At 42.5% G+C, this 16,525-nt stretch overlaps 1 protein-coding gene across 26 annotated transcripts in view; it reads left to right on the top strand.

The window, feature by feature from the left end:
* The first annotated feature begins 864 nt into the window (after window positions 1–864).
* CADPS2 (calcium dependent secretion activator 2) overlaps window positions 865–16,525 on the top strand; it is a 592,957-nt gene continuing 577,296 nt past the window's right edge. For all 26 annotated transcript variants that reach the window (XM_038405345.2, XM_038405323.2, XM_038405244.2 and 23 more), the window contains exon 1: window positions 865–4,108. In XM_038405345.2, coding sequence (XP_038261273.1) covers window positions 3,752–4,108 — 357 coding nt within the window. In that variant the 5' untranslated portion in view covers window positions 865–3,751. The remainder of the gene's footprint in view (window positions 4,109–16,525) is intronic.

The following is a 16,525-nucleotide window of genomic DNA, read 5'->3' as shown; positions in this document are numbered from 1 at the left end:
AAACACATTTTGCATGGTAGCATGATTTGATTCTCTTTTTAAAATGTTATCGGTGGTAAGTAGAGATGGGACCAAGCGGTGAAGTTCAGATCTGGATCCAAATTTTCCCCAAAATTTTTAAATCTAGACCTTTAATAGAAATAGACCTCAGCCACAACATTTGAATCCAGACTCTCAAAGCCTAAAGGAGTTCTGGTTTGGGCCCAATCTCTGTTTCATAGTAGTACCTGAATTGTGTTTGTGAAGCACTTAGAATGATGGAAATAGGAGCTCTAAAGCTGGGTAGGGCTGACTTCTGTCAGCTTCTTGGCTTGGGTAAGTAACTAGAATGCCAGCCACCTCAAGTATAGGCCCATGCCAGAGATGGGGAACTAAGGTACAGAGAGGTTGCGATTTGCCCAAAGTCACCCAGTAAGTCTATAGCATAACAAGGGCATGAACCCAGTCTCCCATGTATTAGGCTTGTGCCCTAACTACCAGACCATCCTCCCTGTCAGAATGACAGATGTCAGCCACAAAAATGTAAATTACAACAACATATTTTCATGAGACACCTGCAAACCTGAGTATGCATATAGTAGTTCCCATGGAGAAAACTGGTGCATACATGAATAAATCTATTCTTTCAGTACTAATGATTGTGTTTGTCATGGCCCTGGCTAGGCTGCCCTTGCTGAGATTCTTTTCCAGCCCATGTGCACCCCTTTCAAGTAACTGGCCCACGCCTCCACTCTTCTTTGGCGTGGGATCCCACCAACCATGATACCTAGAAGGCCCAACAGGCTTGGCACCTGCAGGAATTTCCCTTCGGAAGCATGGGTACAGTCGCAGTATACAGTGACACAGAAGCAGCTTCTTCAAAACAAAGTATGATCTATTTTGCCAAAAGGTGCGTAGCCCTCAGACAAATGGATTTAAAACAACAAAGAGGATTGAAACAAAGGGATTTAAAACAACAAAGAGACATACACATACTGTCTAACCTATGCTTGGCATCCCCCTCAAAGCTACTAAAAGACATACCTTAGTGTAGGCGCCTCCTATTCTCTTGGGGACCACAAGTTACAATTTGCTTGCTGCAGACCCTGACTTTCCATCAGTCTATGTCAGCCTGCAGCAGCTGACAAGTTCCCCTGCCCTCTCTTAGGGCAGATCTTAGTGCCTTGAATTCTGATCTCCACATTCTCAGCCTTGGCAAACAGCCATGTAACCAGGATTGGGACTGAGGAGTCGACTCTTCACAGCTGTTAATAGGATGCTCCTTATCTAGGCCATTGTGTTACCTTTCCTGCTTGATTACCCTAACAGCTCCCTGTTGCTCTAACTCCATAGCAAGCAACTCATTATAAACACAGAGAGGCACGACCAATATTCATAAAAATAATACAAACGTTTCCTAGTTCTCCTCAGATATCTAAACTCTGAACATCTGAGAACAAAAGAACCTATATCATTCTATAATAGCTGCAGATGCAGGCCCGGGTTAATCAATGTGCACTTGGCCACTTACACTGGACCCCCATCTCAGGTCACCAGTTTTTTGTGGGTGGTGGTGTGACCTGGCATACAAGGTTGCAACATTGCTCAGGATTGGCTTGGCTGCCCCCTCTGTCATGAGGGGGGCGGCTAGGCCAACTCTGAGTGAATGGCATTGCGACCTAGGACATGGGGTCACAGTACCACTCAGGACAAATTTGAGAGAAGATGGGAGGCCCCTAATTTCCACAAGCATAGGGCTCCAAAATTCTTTAATCTGGCACAGTGCAGTTGCTTACTTGAACCTCACTCAAGTTTAACGTAATATGGCAGCTTCTATGTGTACGAATAGGCTAGCTAATCCTGCAAATAATTGCTTAAATATAATCCAGTGTATGCATAGGACCATCAAATAAATGTGGAGTACAAGGGAAATATTACTGTCTAAGAACAAAACATTTTTAAAAGGACAATAGTATTTACTGACAATTATATATATTCCTTTAAGGGCAACAGGAGTAGTTCAGTCTCCAGGGCCCCTGCAGCTCTTGGTCTCTATACTGAGTTTGTTGACTAGAGCAAAGGAAGGTGCTGAGTTTACAAAGTGGGAGCTGGAATTAAACCGTGGTAAACTCATCTCATATAAGGGCCACCAAACATCCATTTGATAGAAACAACCTTCAGTCCCTACAGTGAAAGGCTGTGTAGTCTATATCAATATCATGTGGCCTCCAGTCCTCCAGTAAGTTAATTTAAGAAGGAATCCTTAATGTAGGTTACCTTCAACTCCAAGAGGGGGAAGTCACACACACTTTGCCAAGAGGTTACACACCTGTCACTGTTGAGCCACACTGGTAGGTAGGGATCCAAAACAGCAAATATTCAATGTCTTTGAAAGAGCTATTTCCTCAGAATATAGGCTAAAAAAAGTCTCTAGCTGTTAAGGTTGGGAAGAAAACCTCAAAAATATGAACCTTGATAGAACTTGTGCAATAGACCAATAGTGCTGAGAGGTGTGAACTGCTCCCTTCATCTCAGTGAAATGCTAACTCAGATTTAAATCATAAATGTAAATGTCACCACTGTTAAATATTCATTCCTCAGCTAAGAAAGGAGAGGGAGGGTCACAGATCAACACAAGTTACTATGAGTGATGTCTCCTTTTATTGCCATAACCAGGTAGCTCTTTGACAGATTTATTACCCCCCCCCCAGAAGGGGACACTACACACTCAAGGCACCTAGCAAAGCACAAAAACATCATTCAAGCCCCCCCCAGAAGGGGGGCTAAGCTCCAGGAAGCCAGTGGAGTCCTAGCAGCTGCCCAGCGAATGGTATCTTGAACATTGCACAAGCCCCTGTGAGAGGTACCTCATTTTGGCTATTTGCCGAGGCAGTTTATTTTATGGGTGTAGTTTAGCGTGCATTTCCCTAATCTGACCCAGTTGGCCGGGCTGGGTGTTCAGGAAGCTAAAGAGGAGAGGCCCTTCACCTGGGAAGTTCAAATGGATTCCTTCACCACCACTAGAGCCACACATTTTAAGAACAAAACCTCAGTTACATTTCTGATTACACGCATATTATCGTATTAAGCAACTTGCATATCGTTTCCCTGATAGCGCTTACGTTGTTCCCCCCCGGAAAAGTGGCAACGCTAAACTGGATCCCAGGGCTGGATCCGGGGTGTGGTGGGCAAAGATGCAGCAGGGTTGGGAGTTCTGGTTTCCGGCGGAGCAGGAGCGGCGGCATTCTCTACTCAGCCAGCGGACCCGGGGGAAGGAAGGCAGAAGTTGGCTGGATCCCTGTTTTGAGGCAGGGTTTCCCCTGGTGCAGGCGGGACCCAACATCAGCAGGATCCAGGTGGCGGCAGCTTTCCTCTGTTTTGGTTTCCCGGCGGGCGGCAGGCAGCGGCGCCCCGGGCTAGCGCGGAGGGGAGGCCGGAGCGGAGCGCGCCGAGCCCCGTTCACCTGCCGTTCCACGTGGTGCTTGTTGTGGGCGCGACGGGTTCCCCACCTGCGCGGCAGCGGCCGCCGGGCGGAGCCCGCCCCCGTCGCTCGGGGAGAAGTGACAGGCTGGCCGGGGCTCTGATAGGAGCCGGCCGGAGCAATTCCCAAGGCAACCCAAGCTCGACCCCCTTCCCAGGCCCCGCCCCTCCCTGGCGGCGGCGGCAGGAACTGGTCGGGGTGTAAAACTCGACGTGTCCGGGAAGGTGCGCGCCGCTTTCCCTTTCCCTTTCGCTCCGCGCCCGCAGGCAGGGGCCGCGCGCTGCCGGCACCATGCTGGACCCGTCCTCCAGCGAAGAGGAGTCCGACGAGGTGCTGGAAGAGGAGAGGCGGGAGGTGCTGGTGGCGGCGGCGGCGGCCGGGGGCTGCAGCGGCAGCTTGCCGCGAGCCCTGCCGGCTCCCACCCGGGAGCCCCGCGCGAGGGAGCCGGGGCGCCAGGGCAGCGGCCCCGCCAGACCGGCGAGCCCCAGCCCCTCGGTGCTGAGCGAGGGCAGGGAGGAGCAGGAGAGGCTGCAGAAGGAGGAGAGGGAGAAGCGGCTCCGGCTGCAGCTGTATGTGTTCATAGTGAGGTGCATCGCGTACCCGTTCAACGCCAAGCAGCCCACGGACATGGCCCGGAGGCAGCAGAAGGTGAGTCGCCGCAGGCACCGGTCCCACCAGGCCCCCTCTCCCCCACCCCCCACGCTTCCTGCCTGGCCGCTGGGCACTGCCCGCTCCGCCCCTGCTCCATCTCCGCTGCATGGTCCGCGAGCTTTGGGTTTGCTTTCTGCAATGCCACCCCCATCTCGGGGGCAGGAGCAGCAGCGGCGGCAGCTGATCGCCACTGGCAGCCTGAGCCAGGCGTGCCTGCTCAGTCCGGGTGCAATCCCCGGGATCCCGCTACACGTCTCTCAAGTGCCATAAAGTATTACATCGCCCGTAACTTCTGAGCACGCCCGAGACCGGGATTGTGCGCCGTCGGCTGCCCACCCTTCATCCGAGTCTCTGCATTGATCGGTTCAGTAGTGAAGTGTTTTTGTGTCAGTTGGTCACACCGCACTGCTGAGAGTAATTTCCAGCTCGCTAGCAGAGCATGGAGAAGCCTGTTCAGACACTACCATATTCTAGGCTGGGCACATCGCTGGTTCCTTCAACAGGTATCTCTTTAATAGGCGTTTGTTTAATGAGCCTCCAAACGTTTGGGAGGAAGAAAATGCAGTCTTTCAACAGAGTGATTGATTTTCACAGATGTTTCTGCAAATGGAATCAATTTCTTGTATTTTATGTCAGTGTTAACAGGATCATCTTTGCAGCAGATAGTCATTAACGTAGAAAGAGAAGGAGGACTTGTGGCACCTTAGAGACTAACACATTTATCTGAGCATAAGCTTTCTTGAGCTACAGCTCACTTCATCGGATGCATTCAGTGGAGCATCCGGTGAAGTAAGCTGTAGCTCAGGAAAGCTTATGCTCAGATAAATGTTAGTCTCTAAGGTGCCACAAGTCCTCCTTTGCTTTTTGTGAATACAGACTAACACGGCTGCTACTCTGAAATCTGTCACTAAAGTAGGTTCCACAGTGCTTTTTTAAAATCAGCATGGCACTAGTGGTGTGTAGAAATGAGCAGAAGAATATTTCTTTACAAATTCTAAGTTTTCAGGGTGACAGTTAAATACACCTTCATTGTCAAATAAGGGCCTATAGGATCATTTTATAGAAAAAAATAAATAATGGAAGACTTGTTAGAAGCACTAATCCAGCAGGGTATGATAGATCTCCTCCTTTAAGAGGCAAAACAGATGTTAAAATGACATTTAACTCTGAAAGGTATTTCATGCAAAAAATAATGTTCTGACCAAATACATCTAAAGATAAATCACGGATATAATACAAAGGGGAATTGTTTGGTGAATGAGACAATCCGGCTATTTTGTTTCAGTGATTATTACTAAATGCAGACTCCAGATAAGGAGAAACAGTGTCTTAACAAATCGGAGAACCAATAACGTGTGGTTGTTTGCTCTACCTTTAATAAAAGGCAAAGTTTAATTTGCTGTGCAATATATTTGGGGCAGGCTCTCAAGGTAGTGTGTTACTCTATGCTTTTAGATTTTTCAGGAGCTCAAAAATACTCAGTTATTGAAAAGTTTATTTTAAAACTTGAAATCTTTTCATTTTGTACTTGGTTCTGTAAATATCACATAATCAGTTTCTAGAAAGATACTAAACAGACTCCTATTAATGACTTCTCTAGTGGCAAATGCAGAGAATCTTTTTAAATTCAATCTCCAGACAGAATACTTTTGATTCTGACTCTTGATCTTTTTGAGTATGTAAGGACTATTGAGAGAGAAAATTGTCTGGGTATTGACTTTTACATAGAGTCAAATCTTCATATATTTCAGAATGTATTTATTTTTAATTCACAAAATGGATTGAATTACACTTGATCTGTTGCTGTGAAGACTAGTAAACTGTTAGTTTAAGTGTTTACTGTTTTAGGGATATGTAGGGTGCCAGCATGAATGTGACTGATATAGGTGGTGGCAGATTATCACAAAAATCCAGTAGGCACGAACGTAGTGTGGTGATAGTAACAGCAACAAAATAGCATATTGTAGTAATTCTTTTATTACATTTTACTTATTTAAACAGAGAAACCCATGGTCAAGATTTTTCAAAAACAAGTGCCTAAAGTTAGGCTCCTAAATCCATATTTAGGACCTAAATAAGTGGCCTGATTTTTCCAAAATGCTAAACACCCTGCTGTTGCTGTTGGCTACAACCCTTACATTCACTAAGTATTTTGATGGTACTACCTTGGATCATTACCATGTACATGGTGTTAATAAAGGTGTGTGAAAGAGGATCTTGAGGATTTGTGAGGTCAGTATAGGGCACTTATTGGTGTTGCAACCAGTGTAAAAGTATGACACTTGCTCAATTAATGATTAGCCATTGAGCTGTAAATCACCCAACTGACATCTCCCCTCAAATCAAATGCCACTACCTGCAATTTTCACTTCTAAGTGACGCGTGACATTCAGTGTACAGTCATTAAAATCGGACACACTTTCGTTTGCTTTAAGAATTTAACTGTGGAACTAGAATGATGTTTTAGGTTTTTAATCAGGCTGAAAAACCTAGTAAGAAAGAAAAACATGTCATTTTTCAGTGTCCATAACTATGTTAGAAGTAAGCAACTATCAGATGTTGTTCTTATAATAATCTAATAAATGTAACATTCTTAAAAATACTGTAGCTCTGTTAGGCTTCAGCTGCTCAGCTAGAATGTTTTATTTAGCAGGAATTGTCTGAAGTGTAAACACACCTGTTTTCAGTACATGCCTCGTGATCATTTATAGTGCTGTTGGGAACATAACAGAAAGCAATATCCCACTTTGTACCAGGGACGAATTTAAGATTTAGCCATACACTCTGTAATTTCAAATTGCAAATCTACTTAAAATCATTCATTTAATTTATCATTCATTACTTAGATTGCAGTAGGAACTACAATAATCTAGGTGTTTTCCAAATATGAAAGTCATAGACCCTGCCACAAACAAAACCCATAATTTGAAATGATCTGAATTTCTGTCTATTTCAAAATTAGCTTTTTTAAAACTTCATATGTATAAACTTTACTCTTTTTATATAATAACTACTCAAAGATTATTTAGCTATATCTTGATGATTTTCTTAGATTTTATTTCTTGTCCACAAAATATTTAGTTATTTGTGTAGTTGACAATTAAACATCATCTTGAACTCTTTGGATATTGATAACTCGTATATTAATCAGAGCCATTAGACAACTAGGAATGTTATTTTAAAAACAGAGTATTAGATAACCTATATGAAAATTTAATTGATCTACTACATATTTTATTATTTGGATTATATAGTAAATTGGGCTGCTTTTTTATGTGTGAATCCAGCTACTATAGACCGTTCCTGCTGTATGTGTTCGTTTCTCCTCCTGGTACACAAGCTGATTAACCATACTTGTTAACAATAGGTAGGGGTTTGCTTACCTTACTCTTTCTCTACCCCCCATACCTTTTTCCTACCCATTCTATAACATTCTTCATAATGTGTTAAGTAATCTCTTTAAGGTAAGTTGCCTCAGGAAGCTTCACTTCCAGATGCGTGGCTCTGTCTCACGTTCTCTTGTCACATTTGGAGGATGTTCTGACTTCTGGCCTCATAGGTCTTAAATAATGGGGTATCTGAAATCAAAAAACATTTTAAAAAGTGAACATCATGCTTGTGCAAAGCTCCACAACTGGTATGTTCTGGGTAGTGAGTGTGCAAGATCCTGCCAATGTGCCTCAGCCCTGACTAAGAGATTCATAGATTATTTTAAGGTTAGAAGGAACAATTGTGATCAAAACAGGTATCATGCCCATTTTACAAATGGGCTCAGACAATCTAAGTGACATGCCTAAGGTGAGACAGGAAATCTGTGGTGCAGTTGAAAAATGAACCAAGATCTTTCAAGTCCCAGTACAGTTCCTCAACTGCAAGACCGGCCTTCCGCCCTACCACATCTAAGGGTTAAAGTCTCTTATTCACATTTATTTAATCCTTGAACTCTGTTATACAGACGTTTAATGTTACTTGTAATTATAATTTCTGTGGTCCTGTTCGCAGGGAACTGAACTGAGACCACCTCATTGGGTCGTTTGACATAGACCGCTAAATAGTTCATGTGGTGTCCACTGGTGGTCACTAATGATTGGGAAGGATTTGAACCAGTGACCTACATGTGGAAAAACTCAAAATTCCAGCACCATCTCAGTCTTCCCAAAGACCAGCTCTCTTGATGCTGTGCATTATCAGTGATGTTTTTGCTTGCAGGCTTCTAGCAGTCTTGCTGATAAACTAAAAAGAAGTTTAGATAATTTATTAGGCTTTGATCGTTTATTTTTTTTCTGCTAATTCAGTATTCATATGTTGCTGAACAAATACTACGAGATGTGCCAGACTGCTGCTTTTTGTTACGTGGAATATATTATCCAGTAGGGAATATGATGGAAACCACATATTAAACTACAACTTCAGTCTGAACAGAAACAATATCTGAGAAGATGGCTTATTTTTTTTTTAAAACCAATGCGTTGATCTCTATGATAACCTGAGACCTCAATGCTTAATTTTATAGGCTGAGTTGTATTAATGAATTCAAATGTTTTTTAACTGTGATTTTAGCGTTTACTCTACTTTCCCCCTATACTACAAGAAAAGTATCCAGCGCATTTTATGAAGCTCAGGAAACAAGAAATAAAAACAAGTATTAGAGTATTTTACATAAGAATTTCCATATTGGCTCAGATTAGTTGTTCACTTAATCCAGTAACTATAAATTACTGTAATTTCATCCCTTAAGTTTATTTAAGCACAAGATATGTAAGAAAAATAGTTAAATAGACATTAAAATTAATCTACAGGATTATGCACAGCTAAAAATATGTGAAATCTGGCTCAAGGTGGAATCCTACCACCCTATCCTTTTATTGACTTTTCTTTGCTTGAGACAAAAGTTAAAACAATGGTCAAATGTGCTACAATGGCTTAAGCATTAAATTGGAGGCTATCTAGCACAGACAGGTAGGACGTCCTCAAGGGATCAGGGCAGGGGTGCACCCTTCTGCTAGAAGTGCTGTACTCCGTAGATATTCTGTCACGTGAATATACGTGCTGAGTGATGAAAAACCTTCCACATAAACTTTCAGTGTAGATCCACATTTATTGTGGAAGAGGAAATGAAATAATGAAAAGATGCAGCGGTGGTTGCTGCAATACATTGTTGTCTATCATCGAACTTACCATTGTTGTAGCATCAAAGCATCTTCAAGTATTTGTGGATTTATTCTCCCTCAACTCCCCTGTGAGAGAGGGTAGGATTGTTACATTATTCACTTTACAGATGTGGAACTGAAGAACAGAGAGACTAAGTTATTTTTCTCAAGTTGACACACTAAGTCTTCAGCAGAGCCAGAGTTGAATCTAGGCCTCCTGAGTGTCAATGTGGTGCCCTAACCAGAAGACCATCATTCCAGTAGATATTGTGTGAATGTTCAGCAACATGCTTCTCCAGATATCTTGGAATGTTAATGTCACCAGTGTACATAAGTGTACTGAGGGTGGCATTCTATTTTCTATGAGCAATAAAGCCTGGTCTAAAACAAGTTGTGATTTTGTTCTTTGTTCCTGAGAATCCAATGAAGTATATGCTGGTGTCTGTCTTCTCACCCCCACCCTCCAAAATATAGCTGATTCAATTTATATTTGGAAAGCTCATAGAATAAAGCGTATAAACAGAAATGGATTGTTCTGTAAACTGTCTTCACTCTAGAAAGAATTTTGTTTGTGAACATGCACACTCAGTGAGTTAGGGGATTAGATTGTGCCCCGAGGATTACATTCTGAACTACTTGAATGGTGAAAGGTTGTGACAGTTATAGTGTTCAGTTTTATTCATGGACTATATGCCAGAGGAATGTTCTCTATCTGGGTGATGCATCAGGAGGAGGGTTCCTGAGTAAACCGAAGACAATAAGTGGTAAAATTCAGTGCCTGAAAGGATAACAAAACAATGCTTTTTCTTCCATATTTATAATTTTACTTTAATATGTACATACAGTAGAAATCCAAGAATGCGGGAAGAATTTAAAAATAAATCAATAAAAAACCTACCTAAAAAACCAAAAGAGAAATATTTCCAAGCATGATATGAAGTCATACAAAACCAAGATTTAATAATTAAACTATGCCTTTAGCTGATTATAAAGAATGGACACTAATTTAGCTGGCTGTTTTAGACCAGAACTAAATCAGTCTAACATCTGAATCAGAAGAAGCAAAAAGAAAACTATTTCAAGTAATAAATGACTGACATTTCGTATTTTTCATTTGCAAATAGGAGGGTGGGATATAACCAAACAAACCCACAAGTGAGTACATCAGAAACATTACTATTCAAAGCTGGGAATAATAGAATTCAATAATTCATTTTCATATGAATCCTACTAGCTTCCTTTTGCATGTTTTTTCATTTTTCTAGGATTTTATCAATGGTAGAAAAGTTGATCATAAGTTATAATAAAAAAAAAAAACCTCCAAGCAACTATCAGGAAAAATTTAGCAAGAAACAAAACCAAGGTGTCCATCTCCAAGGAACACACTGTATTGTCAGATATTTCTTTTCGGCCTGTTTTGCCCAAGCAATATCTGGAAATACATCTATTTTTCTTCCCCTATTACAAACTGTCTGCTGGATGCTTCCGGGCCTCCTTTATGTTGATGATCTCAGACCAAAGTAAAGGTAAATGTGGAAGTACCTCACAAAGCCAATTCTGATGAAGATTCCAGGGGTATTTCAGAAGGAGTAGTACATCACAAAGAATTCTCACGCTCCCTGCCAAGGCAGATCAAACTTAATCAGAAATGGTTTCTATCAAGAGAGGTAAAATGGAACATTGATCCTCTTCCCCCCCCCCCCCCCGATACCCTCAGGGAGAGTTAACACTCCCAAATTACAGCTTTTAAAATAATTTTCCACCATGTTTTTCTCCCCCCCCCCCCCCGATGAAACTCAGGCTTATCCTTTACAAGCAACCTAAGGCCCTGTCTTGATGGGCAAAGTGTTTATTTTACTTTCAGTTTTCATAGATATATCCAGTTAGCATGCCATGATTTGATAAGCCCTTTGACTGCCCAAGATGTGGGCTAACAGAGCTTCACATGTGTTTAAAAGGCTATTCAATTGTGTTGTGCTAAAAAAATTCACCCTTTTTGTCCATCAGAAAAGGCTTTGGGGTTTTAGATTTTCTTTTTTTTTTTTTTTTTTTTTTTTATACTTAGACTTGTCTGTGCTAGTAAAGTTACCCATTGAGGGTGATGGATGTTGGCCATGGATGAGGTTGAGGAAATATTGAAAGCTGTTTTATAGCAAGTGAAGCCAGTGACAAGCAGTGTCCAGCACCATTTCAGAGAATGGTGATTAAAGCAGTTAGTTAAACTGTCAGTGAAAACTGTCTTGTTTATCCAACTCAGCCTCAATCAGATGTGCCTTAGTCAAAAGTTTATAATAGTCTAGTTCGTTAGTACCCATTAGGCCTCTGGCGTTTAAGGCAGCAACGAAGCTCGTCCACTCCTGTATGTTTCTGGCAAGTCTTTCAATGGTTCCCCAGTCTTTCAGTGGTGCCCCAGGTTTTTCAGCTCAGCTTCCTCAGTTCTTCGCCATGTTGTTTTTGGGCAGCCTCGTTTTTGCTTGCCTTCAGGTGTCCATCTTATTGCTACTCTGATGATGGAATCAATTTCCATCCGAAGCAGATGGCCAATCCATCTTCAGCGCCTCCTGGTAATGATGGTGCTCATATCTTCTTGGCTGCACTATGTGAATAAGTCCTGGTTTGAAATTCTTCTGGGCCAAAAGATACGAAGGATTTTTCTGAGGCAGATTGTATGAAACAAACAGTTTGGACATGTTGTTGTATTTTGTCATTTCCCCGCATTCTGCTCTATACAGTAGTGTTGAAAGTACTCAGCTCTGATAAATCTTGAGTTTGGTTTTGGTGTTATATTTTTATGATTTCCAGACTGTGTATAATCGTCTAAGGTGCTGAAACCTAAGCAATATATTTGCTTTATCAGACTCAGAGTGGTAGTCCTCGCTAGCTAGAAGATTGGCAATGATTGTATGTTTGCAAGCTTTTTATTTTGGCCAATTTCTGCCTTTTTATGTTTAATAAAACCTTTGTGTTTTTTGTTTACCCCACCCCCGTTTTGGGAAAAATGTCATCAGCTCCATTTGCTTTGACTAACGCTCTGTTCTGAGCGGGGCTGGGGTGGCAGGGAGGGGAGGGAAGAGACCTTCACAGGTTCTCTACAGGTGGCTGATCAAAGCACTGTCAGGAAGACAGCATGGGGAGCCGAGTCACTGTCACAATCTCTGCAGGGCTACTGGGAGGGAGTTGGCTAGCTGCTTTGCTCTTTTCCCATATTCAGAAAATTATTCCTGCCCTTCTGTTGTTTTGTATGTGGGTGTACGTGCTTTCTTTACTGCCACAGCAGGCTACCTGATGCCTGGGGAAGCATGGGTGCTGTGTTCTGTTCTCCTCACCCACTTCCAGTGTTCTTTGACAGGATTCAAAACGTGTGTGTGTGTGTGTGGGGGGGGGGGGAATACCTGCTATGACACAACCATAACCACTCCCACTCCATCCAACCTCTTGCAATTTAAACAACTAAAACATTTGTAAAAAGAAAAGGAGTACTTGTGGCACCTTAGAGACTAACAAATTTATTAGAGCATAAGCTTTCATGAGCTACAGCTCACTTCATCGGATGCTGTAGCTCACGAAAGCTTATGCTCTAATAAATTTGTTAGTCTCTAAGGTGCCACAAGTACTCCTTTTCTTTTTGCGAATACAGACTAACACGGCTGCTACTCTAAAACATTTGTGTACTGTATTTAGTTGTAGACTGTCAATCAATACAGCAAAAATCCATTTGTTGAATGTCATTTGACTAATTTCACTTGTATTTATTGAATGTTATATTAGCTGAATAACATTTGACTAACTCTTTTTTTAAAAAAAAATTGACTAATATATTTTGGTGAATATTAGCCAATCATCCCTCCATCTTCCTGGCTTTGGGTATGCCTTTTTTCCCTTCCTGATTTCACTCTTTTCTTCCATAATAGATCATCGTACTTAGGGTTCTGATTTTTGGTTTTAACTGATAAATGCTGATAAAGCACCCACAGTACAGAAAAAATTAAAATTGTTTATCCAGTAAACTTGTATCTAAGGGCTTGTCTACACAGAGCAATAATGCGGACTATGAGGGGTGATTTCCAAAGCATATTAACGTGCTGCTCATTAATTTGTTGATGGCCCTGGTGGTGTGCGCTAAATATTTCCTAGTGTGCTTTAACATAGTGCTACCTGAAACTGTGCTACGTTAAAGCGCATTAGAGATTACTGTAGTATATATTTCAGAGTAGCAGCCGTGTTAGTCTGTATCTGCAAAAAGAAAAGGAGTACTTGTGGCACCTTAGAGACTAACAAATTTATTTGAGCATAAGCTTTTGTGGGCTACAGCCCACTTCGTCGGATGCATAGATTGAAACATATAGTAAGAAGATAGATCTACACGCGCGCGCACACACACCATGAAAAGATGGAGTAAGAGGCTTATATATATATATATATATAATATATATATACTATCTTAATAAGCCTCTTACTCCACCTTTTCATGTTCTCTGTATGTATGTGTGTGTATATCTTCTTATTGTATGTTCCATTCTATGCATCTGATGAAGTGGGCAGTAGCCCACGAAAGCTTATGCTCAAATACCTTTTAGTCTCTAAGGTGCATAAGTACTCCTGTTCTTTTAGTAGTATATATTGTAATAAGTAAAGCATATAATATTACTCATTACAATAGAGACAGAGTAAACCCTGAAAAACACTGATTTTTAGACATCTATGTAAAGCTCAAAAATTGCTAAAAATAAATGCTGAAAAACAGAAGCCCTAGTCATAATATCTCTTCCTGAGTTTCCTTCAGTGTATGGTTCCTCACTTTTTCTCTGCCCCTCCAGACATAATGTGCTCTCTACTTTGTTTGCCTCTATTTTCATCTTCCACTTCTTTCCGCAATATCTCTATTTTCTAACTTAAATTTCTTTCTCTCCTGCTTGGTCTGTCTCCTGTCCATGCACGTGCTTGCAGGGCTTGGAAGCTTCACTAGAGAGCTAGTAGCTGGAGGACTAAACTTACTAGCCATATGCTAATAAAAAAGCTTGGGGAGTGGGGGTGGGAAGGATGTGCTGCCCAGGGACAATACACAGATGTGAAGTCAAAGGACTCAGCTAATGAATAGAGGGAGGGTGCTGGATGCTGTTCTTTGGCTCTGTTCTGGAACTCTTATTCATTAATATGAAGCTCAGGCTAGTGTGTCTAATGGATTTTTAGCCTTCTGCCCAGCTCTGGCTTCTGGAATAAAAAAAGAGTATTCTCTCTTCCCACTCTCTGGTTCCCATATAGTCTCCAGTTGCTAGAAGGGAATGTGGGCGGAGTCTTTGCAACGTGATCCTTCCCAAAGTCTCCTGATTGCTGTGATGGGCTTGTGTCTACTACTCCAACCTTACCTGGGTTTTCTGGCTATTGTGGGAAGGTGTCTGTGCTGAACTACCCTGACCTTGGTGTGTTTTGGGGACTAGCTCTAGCGCCTGCTTCTGCCTGGAAATGCTAAGAGCATATTGAAATTGACCAAATTCTTGTCATTCTCACTTGTTCCCACAGTGTCCTGAACAACAGCTGTGGTAAAAGGACAGGACTCTTGTCAGTTTTCTCTCTGATGCAGTTTGGGGAGAAGTGTGAGGTGCATCAGAGGCAGTAGAGTTGCTTCCAGTACACCACATTGCATCAGTTTATGCCCAAATTCACAGTTCGAAGGTTGTTAGTCATAAGGGCAAGAGACTTAAAAAAAAAAATAGAGAGATTTTAGATTCTGTTGAAGTTGATGGCACTTGCCTGAAAGATTATTACATACTCTGGGCAAGTGGCGTTTTTAAGTCCTGCTATTTGTGTTATAACTGTAAGAGGCCCAGTTCAGCACAGAATTTAAGTGAATGCTTAACTTTAAGCATACAAGTCCAAGAAGATGCTTAAGTGCTTTGCTGAATTGGGGCCACAATGAGAATTTGTTAGAGGGGGTATGAAAACTAAACTTTATTTACTCAGTTGCAAGTTTGTAATAAATAATGTGTTGGTTTAAAAAAAATCAGAAGGGCAATTGTGCAAAACCTTTTGCACTATTTTGTTTTCATCTTTTTTTCTTGAAAATTCATTGTCTGTACTTGGGAGTCTTTCCATTAAAGCCAATGGAATTTTAATCGGACTCCATGATATTATTCCCCTTCCAAAAAAGTGAGCTCAGTGAATACAGTAATAAACCTTTATCATTATGGTGATTAAGAGGTGATAGGTAGGGTGGTCATAGGTCATGAAAGGCCTTGAAAGTGAAGACAAGCAATTTGCTTGATGTCCTGGAGAATGGGGAAATAGACGAGGGATCCAAAGGCTGACATGGTCAAAATGATGGGTTAGGAAAATGATCCTAGCAGCACCATTCTGAATGGGTATGAACAGGACAAGGTTGCATTTATCAAGGCCACAGAGAAGGATGTAGCAATAATTGAGATTTGAGATGACAGCCTGGATTAAAGTTTTAGCTGTGTGGATGGATAGGAAAAGTCACATTTTAGAGATGTTATGCAGACAAAATCGGCAAGATTTGGACCTAGCCTGGATGTGAGGCTCTAGACTAGAGAGACATCTGAGTTGAAGATAATGCCCAAGTTGTGGGCCTGAGTGATAGGCAGATTCTTGTGTTGTGCTCAGTGATCAAGAAAGGAGGAGAGAGAGGGGGGCCTGGGTGGAAAGATTAGTTTTAGTCATGTTGAACTTGAGCTGATGGCTAGACATCAACTAGATCAGGGGTGGGCAATTTTTTTGGCCCAAGGGCCACATGTGGGTATGGAAATTTTATGGCAGGCCATGAATGCTCACGAAATTGGGGTTGGGGTGAGAGTTCCGGCTGGAGGTGCGGGCTGTGGGGTGGGGCTGAGGATGAGGAATGTGGGATGCAGGAGGGTGCTCCTAGCTGGGACTGAGGGGTTTGGAGTGTGGGAGGGGGATCAGGGCTGGGGCAGGGGGTTGGGGCATGGGAGGAGGTCAGAGATGCAGGCTCTGGGGGGCGCTTACCTCAAGCAGCTCCCAGAAGCAGCGGCATGTCCCCCCTCTGGCTCCTACACTGAAGTGCAGCCAGGTGGCGCTATGCACTGCCCTATCCGCAGCTGGTGCCCCTGCAGATTCCATTGGCCAGTGGAGCAGGGGCAGCATGCGGAGTCGCTGGCTGCCCCTGTGCGTAGGAGCTGGAGGGGGGACGTATCGCTGCTTCCGGGAGCTGCACTGAGTCATGGCACGCATGAAGCAGGGCAAGTCCCCTGCCAGAATGGGATAAGCCCCAGACCCCGCTCCCCAG

The sequence above is a fragment of the Dermochelys coriacea genome, chromosome 1 (genome assembly GCF_009764565.3).
Source record: "Dermochelys coriacea isolate rDerCor1 chromosome 1, rDerCor1.pri.v4, whole genome shotgun sequence".
Taxonomy (NCBI): domain Eukaryota; kingdom Metazoa; phylum Chordata; order Testudines; family Dermochelyidae; genus Dermochelys; species Dermochelys coriacea.
The sequence above is the reverse complement of the archived record's forward strand: the minus strand, read 5'-3'. Positions and strand labels throughout refer to the sequence as shown.